General features: G+C 45.9%; 2 protein-coding genes across 3 annotated transcripts in view; one reads left to right on the forward strand and one right to left on the reverse strand.

Annotated features, from left to right (window-relative positions):
• The window catches only part of ANTXR1 (ANTXR cell adhesion molecule 1), a 261071-nt gene that overhangs the window by 180180 nt on the left and 64328 nt on the right, over positions 1 to 16563 (forward strand). The window contains exon 19 of one of the 2 annotated variants that reach the window (XR_013989665.1): positions 13025 to 13154. The exons of the other annotated variant lie outside the window; for it this stretch is intronic. The gene's annotated coding sequence lies outside the window, so the exon portion shown is untranslated. Of the gene's footprint in view, positions 1 to 13024; positions 13155 to 16563 lie in introns of those variants that run through there. 2 annotated transcript variants of the gene reach the window in all.
• On the reverse strand, positions 556 to 12584 carry NFU1 (NFU1 iron-sulfur cluster scaffold). Its single transcript, XM_081017582.1, has 8 exons — positions 12446 to 12584; positions 10094 to 10200; positions 9196 to 9331; positions 6167 to 6233; positions 4973 to 5087; positions 3536 to 3599; positions 2199 to 2373; positions 556 to 1089 (listed from the first exon to the last, which is right to left on the reverse strand). Exons 1-8 carry the CDS (start codon positions 12484 to 12486, stop codon positions 1045 to 1047), a joined length of 750 nt encoding a protein of 249 aa, XP_080873708.1. The 5' UTR covers positions 12487 to 12584; the 3' UTR covers positions 556 to 1044.

A 16563-nucleotide genomic window follows, 5' to 3' on the forward strand; every position in this document is an offset into this window, starting at 1 on the left:
TATGCTTACTTGAGTATTAGGCAAAGCAATTTCCCATTTGCCTTTATTGAAAAGGCATCCAGTTTCCTTGGGGAGTCCCAGCTCCTGTATAGTTCACACATTCTTCCCAGCACATTTTAAAATTCATTTACTGTGCTGGCATGAATAAAAGCCTCACTTTTTTTCCAAATTCCAGCCGTGAAAAGTTAAAAGTGCAGCTTAGATTTGCAACCGTACAAAAATTGGCTTTTACAGTACCGATGTTGAAACAGACATACGGTAAAACAGAACGGGTGTGAGTGCCTGCAGAATTTTAAGGGAGCGGCTTATATTCGGGTATTGTCTTTTTTTCTTTTCCCCTCTTGAATTTTAAAGGTGCGGCTTATATATGGGTGCAGCTTATATTCAGGCCAATACGGTAATGTGGGTTTGCTGGACCATAACACACTTTAATTTTGCTGTTGCAACTACTTTGATGTATTCAAGAAAGTACAGTAGCAAAAGAGTTGGTTTTCTTATTTTCAAGGGTTAAGTTCAGTTTCTAATCCCCATTTGTGACCAATAATAAGTAAACCGTTATCAGGATTCACCCACTATTGTGCATTTAGTAGCAAAGATATATATATACAGTGTTGATAAGACAACAGACCCACGAAGAAGAATAAAAACATGGCTTATATAACAGGAAGGCCTCAAAATAATAAAGCAATAATTTATATCTGTATTTATCACTACATAATTCTTCCAACAGTATGGGCTGTAGGTCACCACAAAAGCTACCTAAATCCAACAGAGAGGGGAAATATTTTATAAATGTCACATTCTGACCAAACAAAATCTATACATTTTCTTCTTTTTGTTTACAAGAATAGCAGCAAACGGACAGCCACACTTTCAAGAATACTTTTCACTTGTTTTCTTAGAACCATGAAGCAGTGAAAGAAACAGTTCTGTGTCTGGGAAAAGTTGTGACAACAGCTGAACATTTTTCTATAGCGAGTGGCTAATTTAGACAAATCAGCTTGCAAAATAATTTTAGCTCAAGAGTCCAAAGCTTTCCCTGATTTAGGTTGACTTCGCTTGTTCTTCTTCTTCTTCGTTATCGACAACCTGAAAGGTAAGATTGCAATACTAAGGGATAGGCAGCTTTTAAAAAATAAAAACACATGCACATACAGGTGTCAGAAATCAAAAGGTTCTCGAGATCCTTTTAGTTCACAATACAGATGAAACACAAGTATTGAATGTTATTTTGAAAAGCAGATTTATGCTTTTTAAAATCACAAATGGCCACTTAGTATAAATTTATAATTACACCTACTGTAACTTTAAATTTACACCAGTAGAATTATCTCAAGAAAACCATGGAATAACCTCCTTTCTACATCCAACCCAGCATTTCCAGCTCAAAATGAAGCAGCTCTTCCAAAGAACTATGACTTGCTAAGAGTGTGGATGAGATTGTCAGTAATATGAGAAAAGCCGTCTTCTTGACCGAAGATCACTGTTCCCACATAACTCTTGTTGCCACAGACTGGAGAAACCAAAGTAAAGCCCATGCCGTCGCCATCTCTTTCTCAACACAACACAGTCGGTGCAGCCCTGCAGATGTTGCTGTAAGCCATCAGCCCCAGCCAGCTTGGCCCATGGTCAAGGATGAAGGGAGTTGTAGTCCAGCATCTGGCTGGCCAAAGGTTCCCCACAGCTGATTTAGACACCGCCCCACTCATCCCCTCTGTATCCACAGATACATTCTGTGATTTGTTGGCTGTTCACTGGGCCCCATGCCTTGGATCACGGTTTCTGTGATGCTGGCAAGCACAGCTCTGCTGTTTTTACTGAAATACTGCACACCGGTTGGAAAAAAGGGGGAAAGACAGCCAGAGGGTGGGGAAATGGAATAAAACATTCTGGTGGACAGCATGATTTGCTGGAACCCTGAAGAGAAACACTCCAGGTGGGGTAGGGGTGCAAAAGGAAACTGCAACACGTTGATGCTGGTCTCACTTGTGCCCAGAGAAATCCTGTTTCATAATCTGTTGTTACTTCTATAATGACCCTTCTATACCTAATTTTTTTTGCACTGAACCCAGTTATCAGATTTGAAGTGTCAACTTTCATTCGTAAAAACTTGCTTGTACAGAGACGCTTTGAGATGTGGAGAAGAAATTCTATGAACAAACCACCCCAATTTTTAACAACCTTCAATTTGTGCCTACCTGTTCCACACCTTCTACTTCCGGAATATAGAACTGCAGCATGTTTTGTATCCCATTCTTCAGGGTGATGATAGAACTGGGGCAGCTTGTGCAGGAGCCTTGCAGTTTTAACTGCACAATCCCATCTTCGAAGCCCTTAAAGATGACATCCCCACCATCTTCCTGGACGGTTGGCCTGAGGAACATTGTCGATAAGATTTCAAAGTATTAGTGGGGTAAACCACTTAAAACCCCAAACATTTCTATACATTTAGAAGTAGTTCTCACCCCCACTTTTTTGGCCACCTCCTCTTTGTATCCCACCTCTATACCTTCTTTGTTGCACGAACGCTTATTCTCAGAACAGCCCAACTCTTGCAGTTCATCAAAACACCTCCCTTCTTCAAATCCACCATCAGCAAATTTTTCTTAGAACAGCTGATCCCGAGCTGAGTATCTTCTGTTTATTTTATGTGCATGCTCTCTGCCAACCCCTACTTTACTGACAATAAGAGCTGATTACTGAAACTGGAATAAATTATACAAATCCAGTCATTTTGCATGCATTTGCCCAGTTTGCAACTTTTCTCTTTGCAATCTGGGTAGTGGTAATGAGAAGCTATGTAAAATGCTGAAGTCCTTGCTCCTGTCAATCCCGCTTTGGCTTCTGAAATGTCATCACAACAGACGAAATGGATTGTAGCTGGCAAATTAATGCATCCAATTCAGGGGTTGGGTATTCATTCAAGAACAAGCTGCACCTACATTCCAATGAAACCAGCGTCTTCATTCTCCACTTATACTGCCCTTTCACTTCCCAACAGACAGGCTGTTATTTTCCAAAGGAACAACGAAGGCTCTGTCTGTCAGACTGGCACTCACTAAAATGCTGGAAGCGCTTCAGTGCAGATATTGACATAAGCACCAATATATAAATGTGCAACTGTAAAAAAATTCCCTGCTGTCCTCCTGGCTAACATCAGAGGGCAAGGGATTCTAACAGAAATATATATTCAGGGATCAGAGTGATAAAAGCTAAAGATCCAAAGGGAACGTCTATTTTAAATTCTTCTTACCTCCCCTATTTTGAATATGTTTACTGCAATCTCTTTCTGAAGTGAATTTTTAAGTCACATGCCTCTTTCAAAGCATTGTAAAAGCTCTTGGGGGAAAGTGGGCTGGGAGCACAGCAAGCATCCCGCAAAGTGAACAAAATACTCTTTTCAGAGGCAACCTAGGAAGAAGCACCAGCATCTCTGCCAATCCATCAAACTGGCTATCAGCAGAATTGCACATTCATTACTCTGCCACCTTCATGAAACACCAACAGTGTATAGGAAACACAGTTGTAGCTGTACCTTATTCTAGTATCCAGGAGCTCTTTTATCATTAATACAACTTCGTCGTCTTCTTCAGATGGAGCTTGTGTGGTTTATGCAAGACAAAAGGAATGAATCATGCTTATCTTACTTGATAAATGTTTCCACAACATTCCTTGAAAATAATCCATTTACCGCCTGAAAAAGCTCTGCTGGATAGCTTCTTGGGGATAAAATGACTGCAGAAAAGTGAGCCTGCATCACCACTGTCCCTGCCACAAAAGAAGCACAACGGTGCGCTCTTACTTGTGTTTGGTAATAGCCGCTCTGAGACTTCCAGCCCTTGTGTGCTAGCTGTTGTCCTGCTTGCTTCATAGCCTACTTGTGTTATATCTTTACAAGAACAAATATGTTCAAACTCCACACACCCTTGGCCACATTTCAAATAAGATGGTCTCATTTATGCGTTTTCTGTAACTTGTATGGAAGGTAATACCATAAGTACAAAATCTTGTAAAAAAGAAATCTCCCTGGCAGCAACATCTCTAAAAGATATTGTGCTATTACAACATGAATCATTCCATTGCTTACCAGGCATGTTAATATTAAAATTTTCCCCATCATCTTGTGAGCACAGTCTCACGTTTTCATAAATTCAACTATCTTATTTGCTTTCAAAAAGTCACATATTGCAATGACTGATCTACTGGCTTCTTTCTGATCTCCACACCCACACTGTTAATATTGGGATCCCTATTTGCTCTAATACCCAATAAGTTTTAATATTTCTACCACCAAGTTGTGGCAGAACAAGGCTGCTTGCTATTATCAGGTACTGCCAAGCCACCATATTTAGGTATTTTATGGGGAGTTCTGAATGTAATTACCATAAATTATTTCAGCAGGAGTTTACAATATAAAAATTCCCAAATATCAGATTCCTCTGGATTTCCATGTTGTATGAATCTTGTTGGTAAACTCTATTATTAATTGTTCCACAGTAAAACCTGAAATTTAAGACCTTCTGTTTGATTTTATACCCCAATCCAATAATAAAGTCCTGTAAGTCCTCCCATATCAAAAGCTCCTCAGATACTGTATTGTAATAAGAAGGAAAACTGTGCCTAGAGCAAGCTGAACAGAGAAGTTGGAAAAAACCAAGAGTGTGTCCCTGTAAGCCCTGGCCTATCACAGCAGCAAAGACCTTGCAAGCAGCCCTCAGGAACACCATTTGCATCTGTCCAGGAACCGTTTCTCATGTTTGCATTGTTTTGTTCCTTGTTGTTTGCCACGGAAGAAGGGCAGGATATACATTTAATAATAATAATGAACCAGCCTTTTCTATCTACCCAGTGAGCCATCTAGCCCAAGACTGCATCTCCAACAGTGGCCAGGCAAGCTCACAAGCAGAGGATGTAACCTGCCACTAACATCCAATACTCTCCTCCATCAACGTATTCAATATTAGCCATTTACCTGTGTCTGTACGAGGTGCCTCTTCAGTAATAACAGGTAAGCCAGAAGCATAGAAATCCATAATAGTTGCATAAATATCTGGTTTAATTAAGTTCCAATCCACTTCTTCATTTTCCTACAAAGATTTCAAGAATTAGGTTAGGTATACATGAACAGCTTTGCTGAATCAGACCAAAAACACTTTTTTAAAGCCTTGTGGGAAAATGTAGGTCCTTTGAATCTATGAATAGCACATAGTTTCTGGCACTACAGCAACTTAAAAACTGGCATGTCTTTTGTATCTTCTATTTTTGGAAGGTTTTAAGGAGAGCATGGTCTGCACAGTAAGGGATAGCAGAAGTGCACTCTTCTGGGATGTTTAGAACAGTGGTTCCCATTTAGCTAAGAACTGCAGACCCCCCGTGCTCGCTTCGGCAGCACATATACTAAAAGAACTGCAGACCCCCTGTTTTTCAAAAGCCAAGCCATGGACCCCCTACTTCTGAAAATGTTGATATCTCTGTGCTAGTTTTTGTTATGTGAATGGTGCCACCATACCCTCCAACATGTCCTAGTGCAAAACCAGGATGCGTGTCTTCCAGGCCAAACAGGATGCCCCATACAGTTAACAGGGATGTGCTATGGACTCCCTGGGTGGGTTACGCAGACCCCCCTGGGATCTTCAGAAAAACAACTGGGAATCACTGGTTTAGAATATTTATACAGAATTTGTGCAAATGAGGCTGACCAAGATGGTGGAGGGTCTGGAAGCCAAGCCTTATGAGGAACTGTTGAAGGAGCTGGGTATGTTTAGCCTGGAAAACAGACTGAGAGGAGATATGATAGCCATCTTCAAATATCTGACAGGTTGCCACATGAAAGATGGAGCAAGCTGGTTTTCTCCTGCTCTAGAGGGTAAGACCTGAGCCAATGGATTCAAGTTACAAGAAAGGAGATTCTTAATAAACATCAGGAAGAACTTTCCGACGGCAAGAGCTGTTTGACAGTGGAACAGTCTCCCTCAGAAGGTGGTGGACTCTCCTTCCCTAGAGGTTTTAAAGCAGAGGTTGGATGGCCATCTGCCATCAATGCTTTAGTTGAGATTCCATTGCATGAGGTTGGACAAGGGTCCCTTCCAACTCTACAATTCTTTGATTCTATTATCATTCCCTGTGCAGACACGCACTACAATATTCTTTTAGGGTTACCGGTTACCTTTGTGACTGTGATGAAGTCTGTTCCAAAGAAAATGCTTTTAACTCCTTCAATCCTGAAGAGCTGCCTACCAAAACAAAAACAAGAAAAATAAAGATCTTCATTCAAAACTCCTGCTCACTGTGAGCTTCCAGGTTTCTTTGTATCAGTATACCCATGAACGTTTGTAGGTTTGTAGGCCACTAAGGCTCCAACCCTAGAACACTTCCCTGAATCCAGAATAAAGGTAAATGTACCCCTGACCATTAGGTCCAGTCGCGGACAACTCTGGGGTTGCGTGGTCATCTTGCTCTATAGGCCGGCATTTGTCCGCAGACAGCTTCCAGGTCATGTGACCAGCATGACTAAGCCGCTTCTGGCGAACCAGAGCAGCACACGGAAAAGGCGTTTACCTTCCTGCCAGAGCAGTACCTATTTATCTCCTTGCACTTTGATGTGCTTTCGAACTGCTAGGTGGGCAGGAGCTGGGACCGAACAACGGGAGCTCACCCCATCAAGGGGATTCGAACCGCGACCTTCTGATTGGCAAGCCCTAGGCTCTGTAGTTTAGACCACAGCGCCACCTGCATCCCATTGAATCCAGAATACTTGCATGTAAATAATAATAATAATAATAATAATAATAAATTTTATTTATATCCCGCCCTCCCCAGCCAAAGCCAGGCTCAGGGCGGCTAACAACAAACAAATAATCAAACAATCAAATAATCCAACATTCTAAAACATTTCATTATAAAAATTAATTAAAATCAAATTAATGGCAACCGTTAAGCAAAGTTCTGTGCAGGTTGCCGGAGGTGGGAGTCAGGCTGGGCCCTGACCAAAGGCCTGGCGGAACAACTCTGTCTTGCAGGCCCTGCGGAAAGATGTCAGGTCCCACAGGGCCCTAGTCTCTTGTGACAGAGCGTTCCACCAGATTGGAGCCGCAGCTGAGAAAGCCCTGGCTCTAGTTGAGGCCAGCCTAACCTCTCTGAGGCCTGGGACCTTCAGGATGTTTTTATTTGCAGACCGTAGGTTCCTCTGTGGGGCATACCAGGAGAGGCGGTCCCGTAGGTACGAGGGTCCTAGGCCGTATAGGGCTTTAAAGGTTAAAACCAGCACCTTAAACCTGATCCTGTACTCCACCGGGAGCCAGTGCAGCTGGTATAGTACCGGATGAATGTGATCTCGCAGCGAAGACCCCATAAGGAGTCTTGCCGCGGCATTCTGCACCCGCTGGAGTTTCTGGGTCAGTCTCAAGGGCAGCCCCACGTAGAGCGAGTTACAATAATCCAGTCTGGAGGTGACCGTCGCGTGGATCACAGTGGCTAGGTCAGGGCGAGAGAGATAAGGGGCCAACTGCTTAGCTTGGCGGAGATGAAAAAATGCCGCCTTTGTTATAGCTGTAATCTGCGCCTCCATAGAGAGGGAGGTATCGAAGATTACACCCAGACTCTTAACGGACGGTGCTGGCACTAATTGCACCCCCGCAAGAGATGGGAGTTGCCCCCCCAATCCCATATCGTCCCGTCCCAGCCAGAGGACCTCTGTCTTCGAAGGATTTAACTTCAATCGGCTTCCGCGTAACCATCCAGCCACAGCTTCCAAACATCTGGTCAGTGTGTCTGGGGCCGAGTCAGGATGGCCATCCATCAACAGATAGAGTTGGGTGTCATCGGCATACTGATGGCAACCCAGCCCAAAACTCCGGACAAGCTGGGCGAGGGGGCGCATAAAGATGTTAAAAAGCATCGGGGAGAGTATCGCACCCTGAGGCACTCCACACACCAAGGAGTGGCGGGATGACAATTCCCCCCCAAGCGCCACCCTCTGTCCCCGACCAGAGAGAAACGAGCGCAGCCATTGAAGGACTGTGCCCTGGATCCCCACGTCGGCAAGGCGGTGGTCCAGGAGTTCGTGATCAACCATGTCGAAGGCTGCTGACAGGTCTAGAAGAATCAGCAGCCCCGACCCGCCTCGATCCAGCTGCCTGCGGAGATCATCTGTTAGGGCGACCAGAGCCGTCTCGGTCCCATGACCAGCGCGGAAGCCAGACTGGAATGGATCCATGAATGAGAATGAGTTCATTGTATATACATATAAAAAGGGGAAACTACTCATGTAAAATATTTAGAGAGACTGAATCAATAACCAACCAATTACTGACTCCCGATCCCAGATTTGCCCTTCCTTCAATTTCAGATAATGACTCCAGAGAATTAACGTGCTAAGATTTAACTCTATTGTTCTGGCAGCTGCTAGACCTATGATAGCAAAACATTGGAGGACATTATCAGGGAACCTCATGTGAGAATGGACTATGCTGACATGGAGTTTGACTTTAAAGGAACATTTAACAAGTGAAATCTATGCTCATCTCAAAGGAACCACATCATATAAATGTTATGCTACTTGAGCAAGATTTATTGATTATGCTACTGTAAAGGAACATACATAGGTTCTGCCTGCCTGCCTCACATGGACACCTGCGGAACTGCACCCTGGACTGACTAGACATTTCTTGACTTGATTTGACTAGGTTTGATTTGCGCTAATCATTCCCCCCACTTTGTTTTTCTTCTGTCTTGTGGGTCGTCTTTATTTGGGGAGGGGTTAGGGTCCAATAACATTTCTTATGCTGTTGGAATTGATTAATACCCATTCCAACAACAGAACAGATTTTTTAAAGGGGTAAACTACATTTAACCCCTCTGCTGCAAACTCTGTCCCCAGTCTGCTTTCAATCTCACAAGGTCCTGATTAGTGCTTGCAAGGCACAAATAAGTCCAGAACAGGGACAGGGGCAACCACAGTTGGGCAAGGGGGCATTTTAGAGGAAGACAAGGAGATGGTTAAACACTCCCTTCTCTGATGCAAAGCATCCACTTCCCAATAAAGCTTTGCACGGGATAATATGCTCCCAGGGCTTCATTACAGCAGCTACGGTGCAATATATAGTTTGCTCCTAAGTAGGTACCACTTAAAAGTACTTTGATCTGGACACGTAACTAAGTTATTGTCATACAACCAACAACAAGGCAACAACAAACCTTGCTAAGGGTGAGCAATACGTGGAAGCTGGAGAAGTGAATTCCATAGTTCTAGATTCCAGCACTGGCTTTCCTGGGATAAATTTCAAGCTGTTTGGGTTTGGAGTATCCTGTGTCTGAACAAACATAGACCTCACTGGAATAAAAAAAAAGAATAAAAAACTGTTAGGTTTGTAGTAATCTGATTTGCACCCAACCTTCATAAAACATAAACAAGAAGAGCTGGGCTGGATTTGACACAAGGCCCATCTAGTCCAGTATTCTGGCCCCCAGAGGGACCAGCCACAAACTTCTTGGTGCCTACGAGCATGGCACAAATATGTAGCACATACACATGGCACAAACACAAAGACCTTCCCATGTCTTTGTCTCCAGCATCTGATTCTCAGAGGCATATTGTCCCTGAACATGGCAATTTTATTTAGATGGACTAAGTTTCTCGAACAGGCAATCTTGTCTCTCCCCACCCCTCCCTTCTGCTGCAGGAGTTCAAACAAATAACGAAAATGAATGTTGTGAAGAAAAAAAGAGCCGAGAATGGCCTTGCTCAATGAGGTGTGGGGGCGTTGCCTTTCTCAGTCCATCTTCTGCCCACTGGGCATTCACAACTCTCTCTCCCTCTCTCGGCTCAATTTTTATTTTCATGGCTTACAGAAACTCAACAAAAATTGAGAAGCCCAGATCCAAAGTTAGAAGCAAATACACACTTTATACATGGAAATAATTCTGACAACTTTATGGAAATACTCACACTCAAGAAGAGATGTTGGACTGAACAGTATGCTTACTCAATATACTTTTTGTCGTGATGTAGCAATTTCAGAGAATTGCAAGTTTTTATCACAGCATTCCCCCACAGAATTGTGATCGCAAACTGCCCAACAAGCCTAGCACTCACCTTTCATCTGTAGTACTGTGGGAGGAAGGAGCAGGTTCTGTTGGGAGGCAATGTGTAGGGGTTGTTTAGCAGTGACATTCACCCCTTTGAATCCCAAGTGGCAGAATCTTAAAGAAGAAGAAAAACAACTTTACCAAAAATGTCACAATTTCAGACACCTTATAGTCCTGAGGCTCAATAAAGGCTTAACTAGTCCATCCTACAAAGTTAGACCCTTCCCTATTTTATGGCTCAAGTTAAGCAAAAATATTCCTTTGTGCCTTTCATGATCTCAGCTACTTTGGTTGATCAGACCTGAACAAGAACACTGAAAACAGTCAATGGCTGAGTGAAGACTGAAAACACGACTCCAACAACCAATCCAACAGAGTCCCCTAGCTCTGAAGTTCTTCTCCTTTGTGGTTTGACGAGGGCAGAAGATGGTGAGATGTTATACAGAAACAGAGTTTGTAAGTTACAGGTAGGTAGCTGTGTTGGTCTGCCGTAGTCGAAACAAAATTAAAAAAAAATCCTTCCAGTAGCACCTTAGAGACTAACTAAGTTTGTTATTGGTATGAGTGTGCATGCACACGAAAGCTCATACCAATAACAAACTTAGTTGGTCTCTAAGGTGCTACTGGAAAGGGTTTGTAAGTGTATGAGGTCAGCACCGTGCAGGAAAGGTAACTACTCCTCTAGATTACGGTTCCTGCTTTCAATCCAGGGCTTCATAAAGATGTCTCCATCTTTTTTTAACTATAAAGACAAAACAGGAAGCATGCAGGACGCCTCCAGAGCTTAAAAAGTGCAGGTTAGCAAAACAGGCAGTATTGTCATTTGCATGACAGTTTCAGGAAGCCAAAGTATGAGGACAGCTGTGATGGCCCAAAATTAAAAGAGGGCATTTTTCATTAAACCAGTTTGCTTTCATGAAAAAACAGGTTTGGCTTTTTTTAATGTGAAGTGCCAAGGACTGAAAAGCTTACTTATTATTTCGTCAACAAATGGAACCAAATATTTAAGATATCTGTTGGGGACACTTTCGCTCCTCAGGACAGGGAACTGCCTTTGTTGCTTATCAATCAATCAGTTTACTACGGCCATCAACCAGCAGTAGTCCATGCTCCCAGTCGGCACGGCTGTATGGTGCTGGGGCTGATGGGAGTTGTAGTCCAAAACAAGCCATAATACGCCATGAAACCATAAAAAAAACCTGGTTAGGCGTTAAGAGCCACAAGGCTCTGTTATTCCTTCTTCCTCAAAGGGGAGATCATATGCCACTCTCACAGCAGCCCTGGCAGCCGGGGTGGTCTAGGGGTTAAGAGTGCCAGACCAGGGAGAGACCAGGGTTTGAATCCCAACCACTCGGCTAAGAAGCTAATTGCGTGGCCTCAGGACAGTCGCTGTCTTCTCTCCAACCTCACCCCCCCCCCAGGCATTAATCCTCCCAACAACCCTGCAAGGTCGGTGTGGCTGTTGAAAGCCGCCCAAGGTCACCCCACCCCAAGGCTTCTTGGCCCTGCCTGCTGTAGCTGGGGAAGGCAGCCAGGGTCAGATTTAGGATTCATGAGGTCCTAAGCCAGGGGTCAGCAACCTTTCTCAGCCATGGGCCGATCCACTATCCCTCAAACCTTATGGGAGGCCGGACTATATTTGGGGGGGGGGGGGGAAATGAACGAATTCCTATGCCCCACAAATAACCCAGAGATGCATTTTAAATAAAAACACACATTCTACTCTTGTAAAAACACGCTGATTCTCGGACCGTCCCCTGGGGCCTTAGGTTCCCTACCCCTGTCCTAAGCTACTGAAGGTAAAGGGGCCCTTTTTATGTCCAGCTGTCCTTTGTCAACAACAAATTGTCGCTGTTTTTGTGTGTTAAACGTATGCTATATGGTAATTTATGGACCTAATAGGCAATTTGCACATAACAAAATACGTATTTTATCGAAGTAATTGTTGAACTTATATTTTGGAAATGTACACCCAGACTTTGTTTTCTTTAATTTTTTGGGGGGGGGCCCCAAGAGAGTGGGGCCCTAAGCTATAGTTTGTTTATCTTATAATACGTAAATCTGGCCCTGAGTCCAGGCGACCCCGCAGAGACCCCGAGGGGGATCAGGCCACACAGAATCCCACCGGCCTTTTCTTGCCTCCGGAGCCCACCTCCCCTCGGCCCAACACAAGCGGCCCTTCGCCCCTCACAACAACCCCGCGAGGCAGGACAGGCTGCCCCGTTTAAAAGCCAAACACCTCCCCCCCCTTTTAAAATAAATATATTCTGTGAAGTGTGCGGGGGGGGGGTGTCGTTCCCTCCCCAGGCCGGGGGAAAGAAGCCACGACGGGGGGGGCGGCACGGACGCAGTCACCTACCGGCTGCCCAGCGCCGCCGCCAACCGCCTCGCGGCCGCCATCTTGCTCCCTCTCTCTCCCTCTCGGAGGGGCGGCAGCCGAAGGACCCCTCGCGAGGGGCTGCCTGCGCAGGCGCCTGATTCGCCCGCTGGAGACGGGCGCCCCCTGCTGGCCGGAGTGGGGAACTGAAGCGAATGAAACGCGAAGACGGGCGGGGAGGGAGGGGCGTCTCGCGTCAGATGTCCCGAGGCCCCGCCCACTCCTCTTCACTCTCTGCGGGGCAGTGATTGATTATAGTAACAAATTCATTCAAGTACTGTTGTTGCTACTTTATTATAATTTTGTTTATTATATTAACAAATTAATTCAATTTATTATAATTTTGTTATGATTGAGGGCAGGGCCGGATTTAAGTTTGATGAGAATTCAATTTATTATAATTTTGTTATGATTGAGGGCAGGGCCGGATTTAGGTTTGATGAGGCCCTCAGCTACTGAAGGTAATGGGGCCCTTGATATGTCCAGCTGTCCTTTGTCAACAACAAATTGTCGCTGTTTTTTTGTGTTGAATATATGCTACATGGTCGTTTATGGACCTAGGTAAAGGTAAAGGTACCCCTGCCCGTACGGACCAGTCGTGTCCGACTCTAGGGTTGTGCGCCCATCTCACTTAAGAGGCCGGGGGCCAGCGCTGTCCGCAGACACTTCCGGGTCACGTGACCAGCATGACAAAGCTGCATCTGGCGAGCCAGCACCAGCGCCGCACACGGAAACGCCGTTTACCTTCCTGCTATAAAGCGGTACCTATTTATCTACTTGCACCCAGGGGTGCTTTCGAACTGCTAGGTGGGCAGGAGCTGGGACCAAAGACGGGAGCTCACCCCGCCGCGGGGATTTGAACCGCCGTCCATGCGATCGGCAAGTCCTAGGCACTGAGGTTTTACCCACAGCGCCACCCGTGTCCCTCGTTTATGGACCTAATAGTTATCTAAAGCCATTTGGGACGTGGCCATAAGGGATGCGGGTGGCACTGTGGGTTAAACCACAGAGCCTAGGACTTGCTGATCAGAAAGTCAGCGGATCAAATCCCCGCGACGGGGTGAGCTCCCGTTGCTCAGTCCCTGCTCCTGCCGACCTAGCAGTTCAAAAGCACGTCAAAGTGCATGTAGATAAATAGGTAGCGCTCCAGCGGGAAAGTAAACGGCGTTTCCGTGTGCTGCTCTGGTTCACCAGAAGCGGCTTAGTCATGCTGGCCACATGACCCGGAAGCTGAACGCCGGCTCCCTCGGCCAATAAAGCGAAATGAGCGCCGCAACCCCAGAGTCGGCCACGACTGGACCTAATGGTCAGGGGTCCCTTTACCCTTTACCTTTAAAGCCATTTGCACATAACAAATAGGAGCCTACACAATACAAAACACTGTTGCTGTATGTAGGTTTTATCTTGTTTTTTATCTTCTATTTTGGAAATGTACATCCAGTTGTTGTTTCCCTTTACATTTTTTGGGGGGGCCCCCAAGAGAGTGGGGCCCTAAGCTATAGCTTGTTTAGCTTATACGTAAATCCGGCACTGATTGAGGGAATTGGGTGATGTGTAGCCTGGGGGAGACCGAGAGGTGATATCCGAAAAGCTGTCCCAGGGAAAGGATCAATGGATTCAAATGACAAGATTCCAATTAAACATTGGGAATAACTTTTTGATGGCAAAAGCTGTTTGGCAGTGGAACGGACTCCCTTGGAAGGTGGTGGACTCATCTTCCTTGGGAGGTTTTTAAACAGAGGCTGGATGGCCGCCTGCCAGGGATGCTTTAGCTGTGATTCCTTCATGGCAGGGGGCTGGGCTCCCCAGGAGCCCTTCCAACTCTACAATTCTGTGTTTCTCTTGGTGTACTTACTCAGAAGCCAGCACACCAATGTAGCGTGTGGCTTAATCCTAGATAAATGTGCAAAGGGTTATGGCCTAAGCCCCAGAGGTGAGACCTTATGCCACTGCCCAGTCTCTCTGTAACTAGAATGCTGCTATGACTGCTCTCATAGCCCCACAAGGAAAGATAAATTAATGTGCGAATGTCTATGGGACACATCACTCGTAGGCAGGCTTGATGTACATTGAGGGGCTTGAGGGTGACAAGAGGACTTGAAGAAGTAGCAGCACGAGCTTCTGCTGTGGGATTAAAGTCCATGACCCTACTTTCCTGGACTGGGGGCAGCATCAGCAGAAGGACAGAGGTGCCGGAAGGGTTTGCTTCATTTATTTGTTGTTGTCCTGACTGTTTGTCACACTTGCAATGTTTGTATGTAACTCTGGTGGCGCCTCAGAGGGACGCGGGTGGCGCTATGGGTAAAACCTCAGCGCCTAGGACTTGCCGATCGCATGGTCGGCGGTTCGAATCCCCGCGGCGGGGTGAGCTCCCGTCGTTCGGTCCCTGCTCCTGCCCACCTAGCAGTTCAAAAGCACTCTTAAGTGCAAGTAGATAAATAGGGGCCGCTTTATAGTGGGAAGGTAAACGCCGTTTCCGTGTGCTGCTCTGGTGCTGGCTCACCAGCCGCAGCCACGTGACCCGGAAGTGTCTTCGGACGGTGCCGGCTCACGGCCTCTAGAGCGAGATGAGCACACAACCCTAGAGTCGGACACGACTGGCCCGTACGGGCGGGGGTACCTTTACCTTTTACCTGGTGGCGCCTCAGATGCCTTTACTTGGTCAGAACAGCCGCCACCGCTGAACCACCCACAAAAGTGGAGCCTATACATTTCACATACTTATATAAAGGCTTTTCCTTGCCTTAGCTTTACATGTGCGTAGAAACTGTCAGGTTCTCAGAGGGGAAGCAGGCCTGCATTATCAGAGCTGGATACCTGGTTCAGTGAAAGTGCCTCCTCCTATCAGCCTGGCCAAGGCTGGGTTTTTCCTGCACAAACATTGATAGTCTGAGGACTTTCACATTCAAAGTTTTATACCTTTTCACGTGCAGGCTATAGATCAGGCATAGGCAAACTCGGCCCTCCAGATGCTTTGAGACTACAATTCCCATCATCCCTGACCACTGGTCCTATCAGCTAGGGATGATGGGAGTTGTAGTCCCAAAACATCTGGAGGGCCGAGCTTGCCTATGCCTGCTATAGAGATCAGGCTGGCCCAACTTTTCAGACCAAGTGGGCGGCAAGAGTACTTTGAAATGTAACCCATGGGCCGCACACTGCCTTGTTATGTGTGAGGAGGAGGGTGGAACGGCCGTTATTTGACACACACCGCAATCCGCCCTCATGCTGTGTTCCCAAAGCTGGCTAAGTGAGGCTCTAGGCTTTGGAAAGGAGATGTGAGGATCTGGCAGGGTCCTAGAGTCCTCCCATCTCTTTCTCAAAGATGTGAAAGTGCTAACTATACTTTAGGAAGGAGGTGGAAGGACTCTATGACCCTCTCTGAGCCTCATGCCTCCTTCCCAAAGCCCAGCACCTTGCTTAGCCAACTTTGGGAAGGGAGCTCAAGGGCTGCAGAGGGTAGGCATGGCATCAAAGGCTGCCAATCACCCTGCTATAGATCAAAGCACATGCAATTTCCTCTGCAACAGCATTGGGTAAAAACACAGCTGAGCTGTGACATTCTTAATGGAGCTGAAAGCCTGTGCAGTAGAAACCACACCCCTAACTACTGGGTGGTATTTTCATCAGAGAAATGTTGGAGGGTATAATCCCCGCCGCCCCACAGTTGCTGGCTGAGGAGGCTTCACTGCTGCTGCGGCTTCCTTCCTGGGCAAGCCACCTGTGAGACTCTCCTAAATCGTGTGAGGCACAAGATGGTTCGATGAAGTTGCGTACACTACAACCTGTGCACATCCAATGAAGATGAACGCTGGAAGATTCAGGATCGATTAAAAAAGTTCTTCTTCACACAACTCATAGTTAAAACTATGGCACTCGCTCCCATAGGAGGCAGTGATGGCCTCAAACCTGGGTGGCTTTAAAACATGGGTAGGCAGCCTAAGGCCCGGGGGCCGGATGCGGCCTAATCGCCTTCTCAATCTGGCCCGCGGACGGTCCGGGAATCAGCGTGTTTTTACATGAGTAGAATGTGCCCTTTTATTTAAAATGCATCTCTAGGTTATTTGTAGGGCCTGCCTGGTGTTTTTACATGAATGTGT

This window comes from Podarcis pityusensis (assembly GCF_964106645.2).
Source record: "Podarcis pityusensis genome assembly, chromosome: 8".
Lineage (NCBI taxonomy): Eukaryota > Metazoa > Chordata > Lepidosauria > Squamata > Lacertidae > Podarcis > Podarcis pityusensis.

Excerpts from the sequence above, each read along its gene's own strand:
- NFU1 (XM_081017582.1), bottom strand. The coding sequence starts at position 12,486 with ATGGCGGCCGCGAGGCGGTTGGCGGCGGCGCTGGGCAGCCG. Across the intron at positions 5,088-6,166 it reads ACTTCATCACAGTCACAAAG|GAAAATGAAGAAGTGGATTG; the intron begins GTAACCGGTAAC and ends AAATCTTTGTAG. Across the intron at positions 3,600-4,972 it reads GGCACCTCGTACAGACACAG|CTCCATCTGAAGAAGACGAC; the intron begins GTAAATGGCTAA and ends AAACCACACAAG.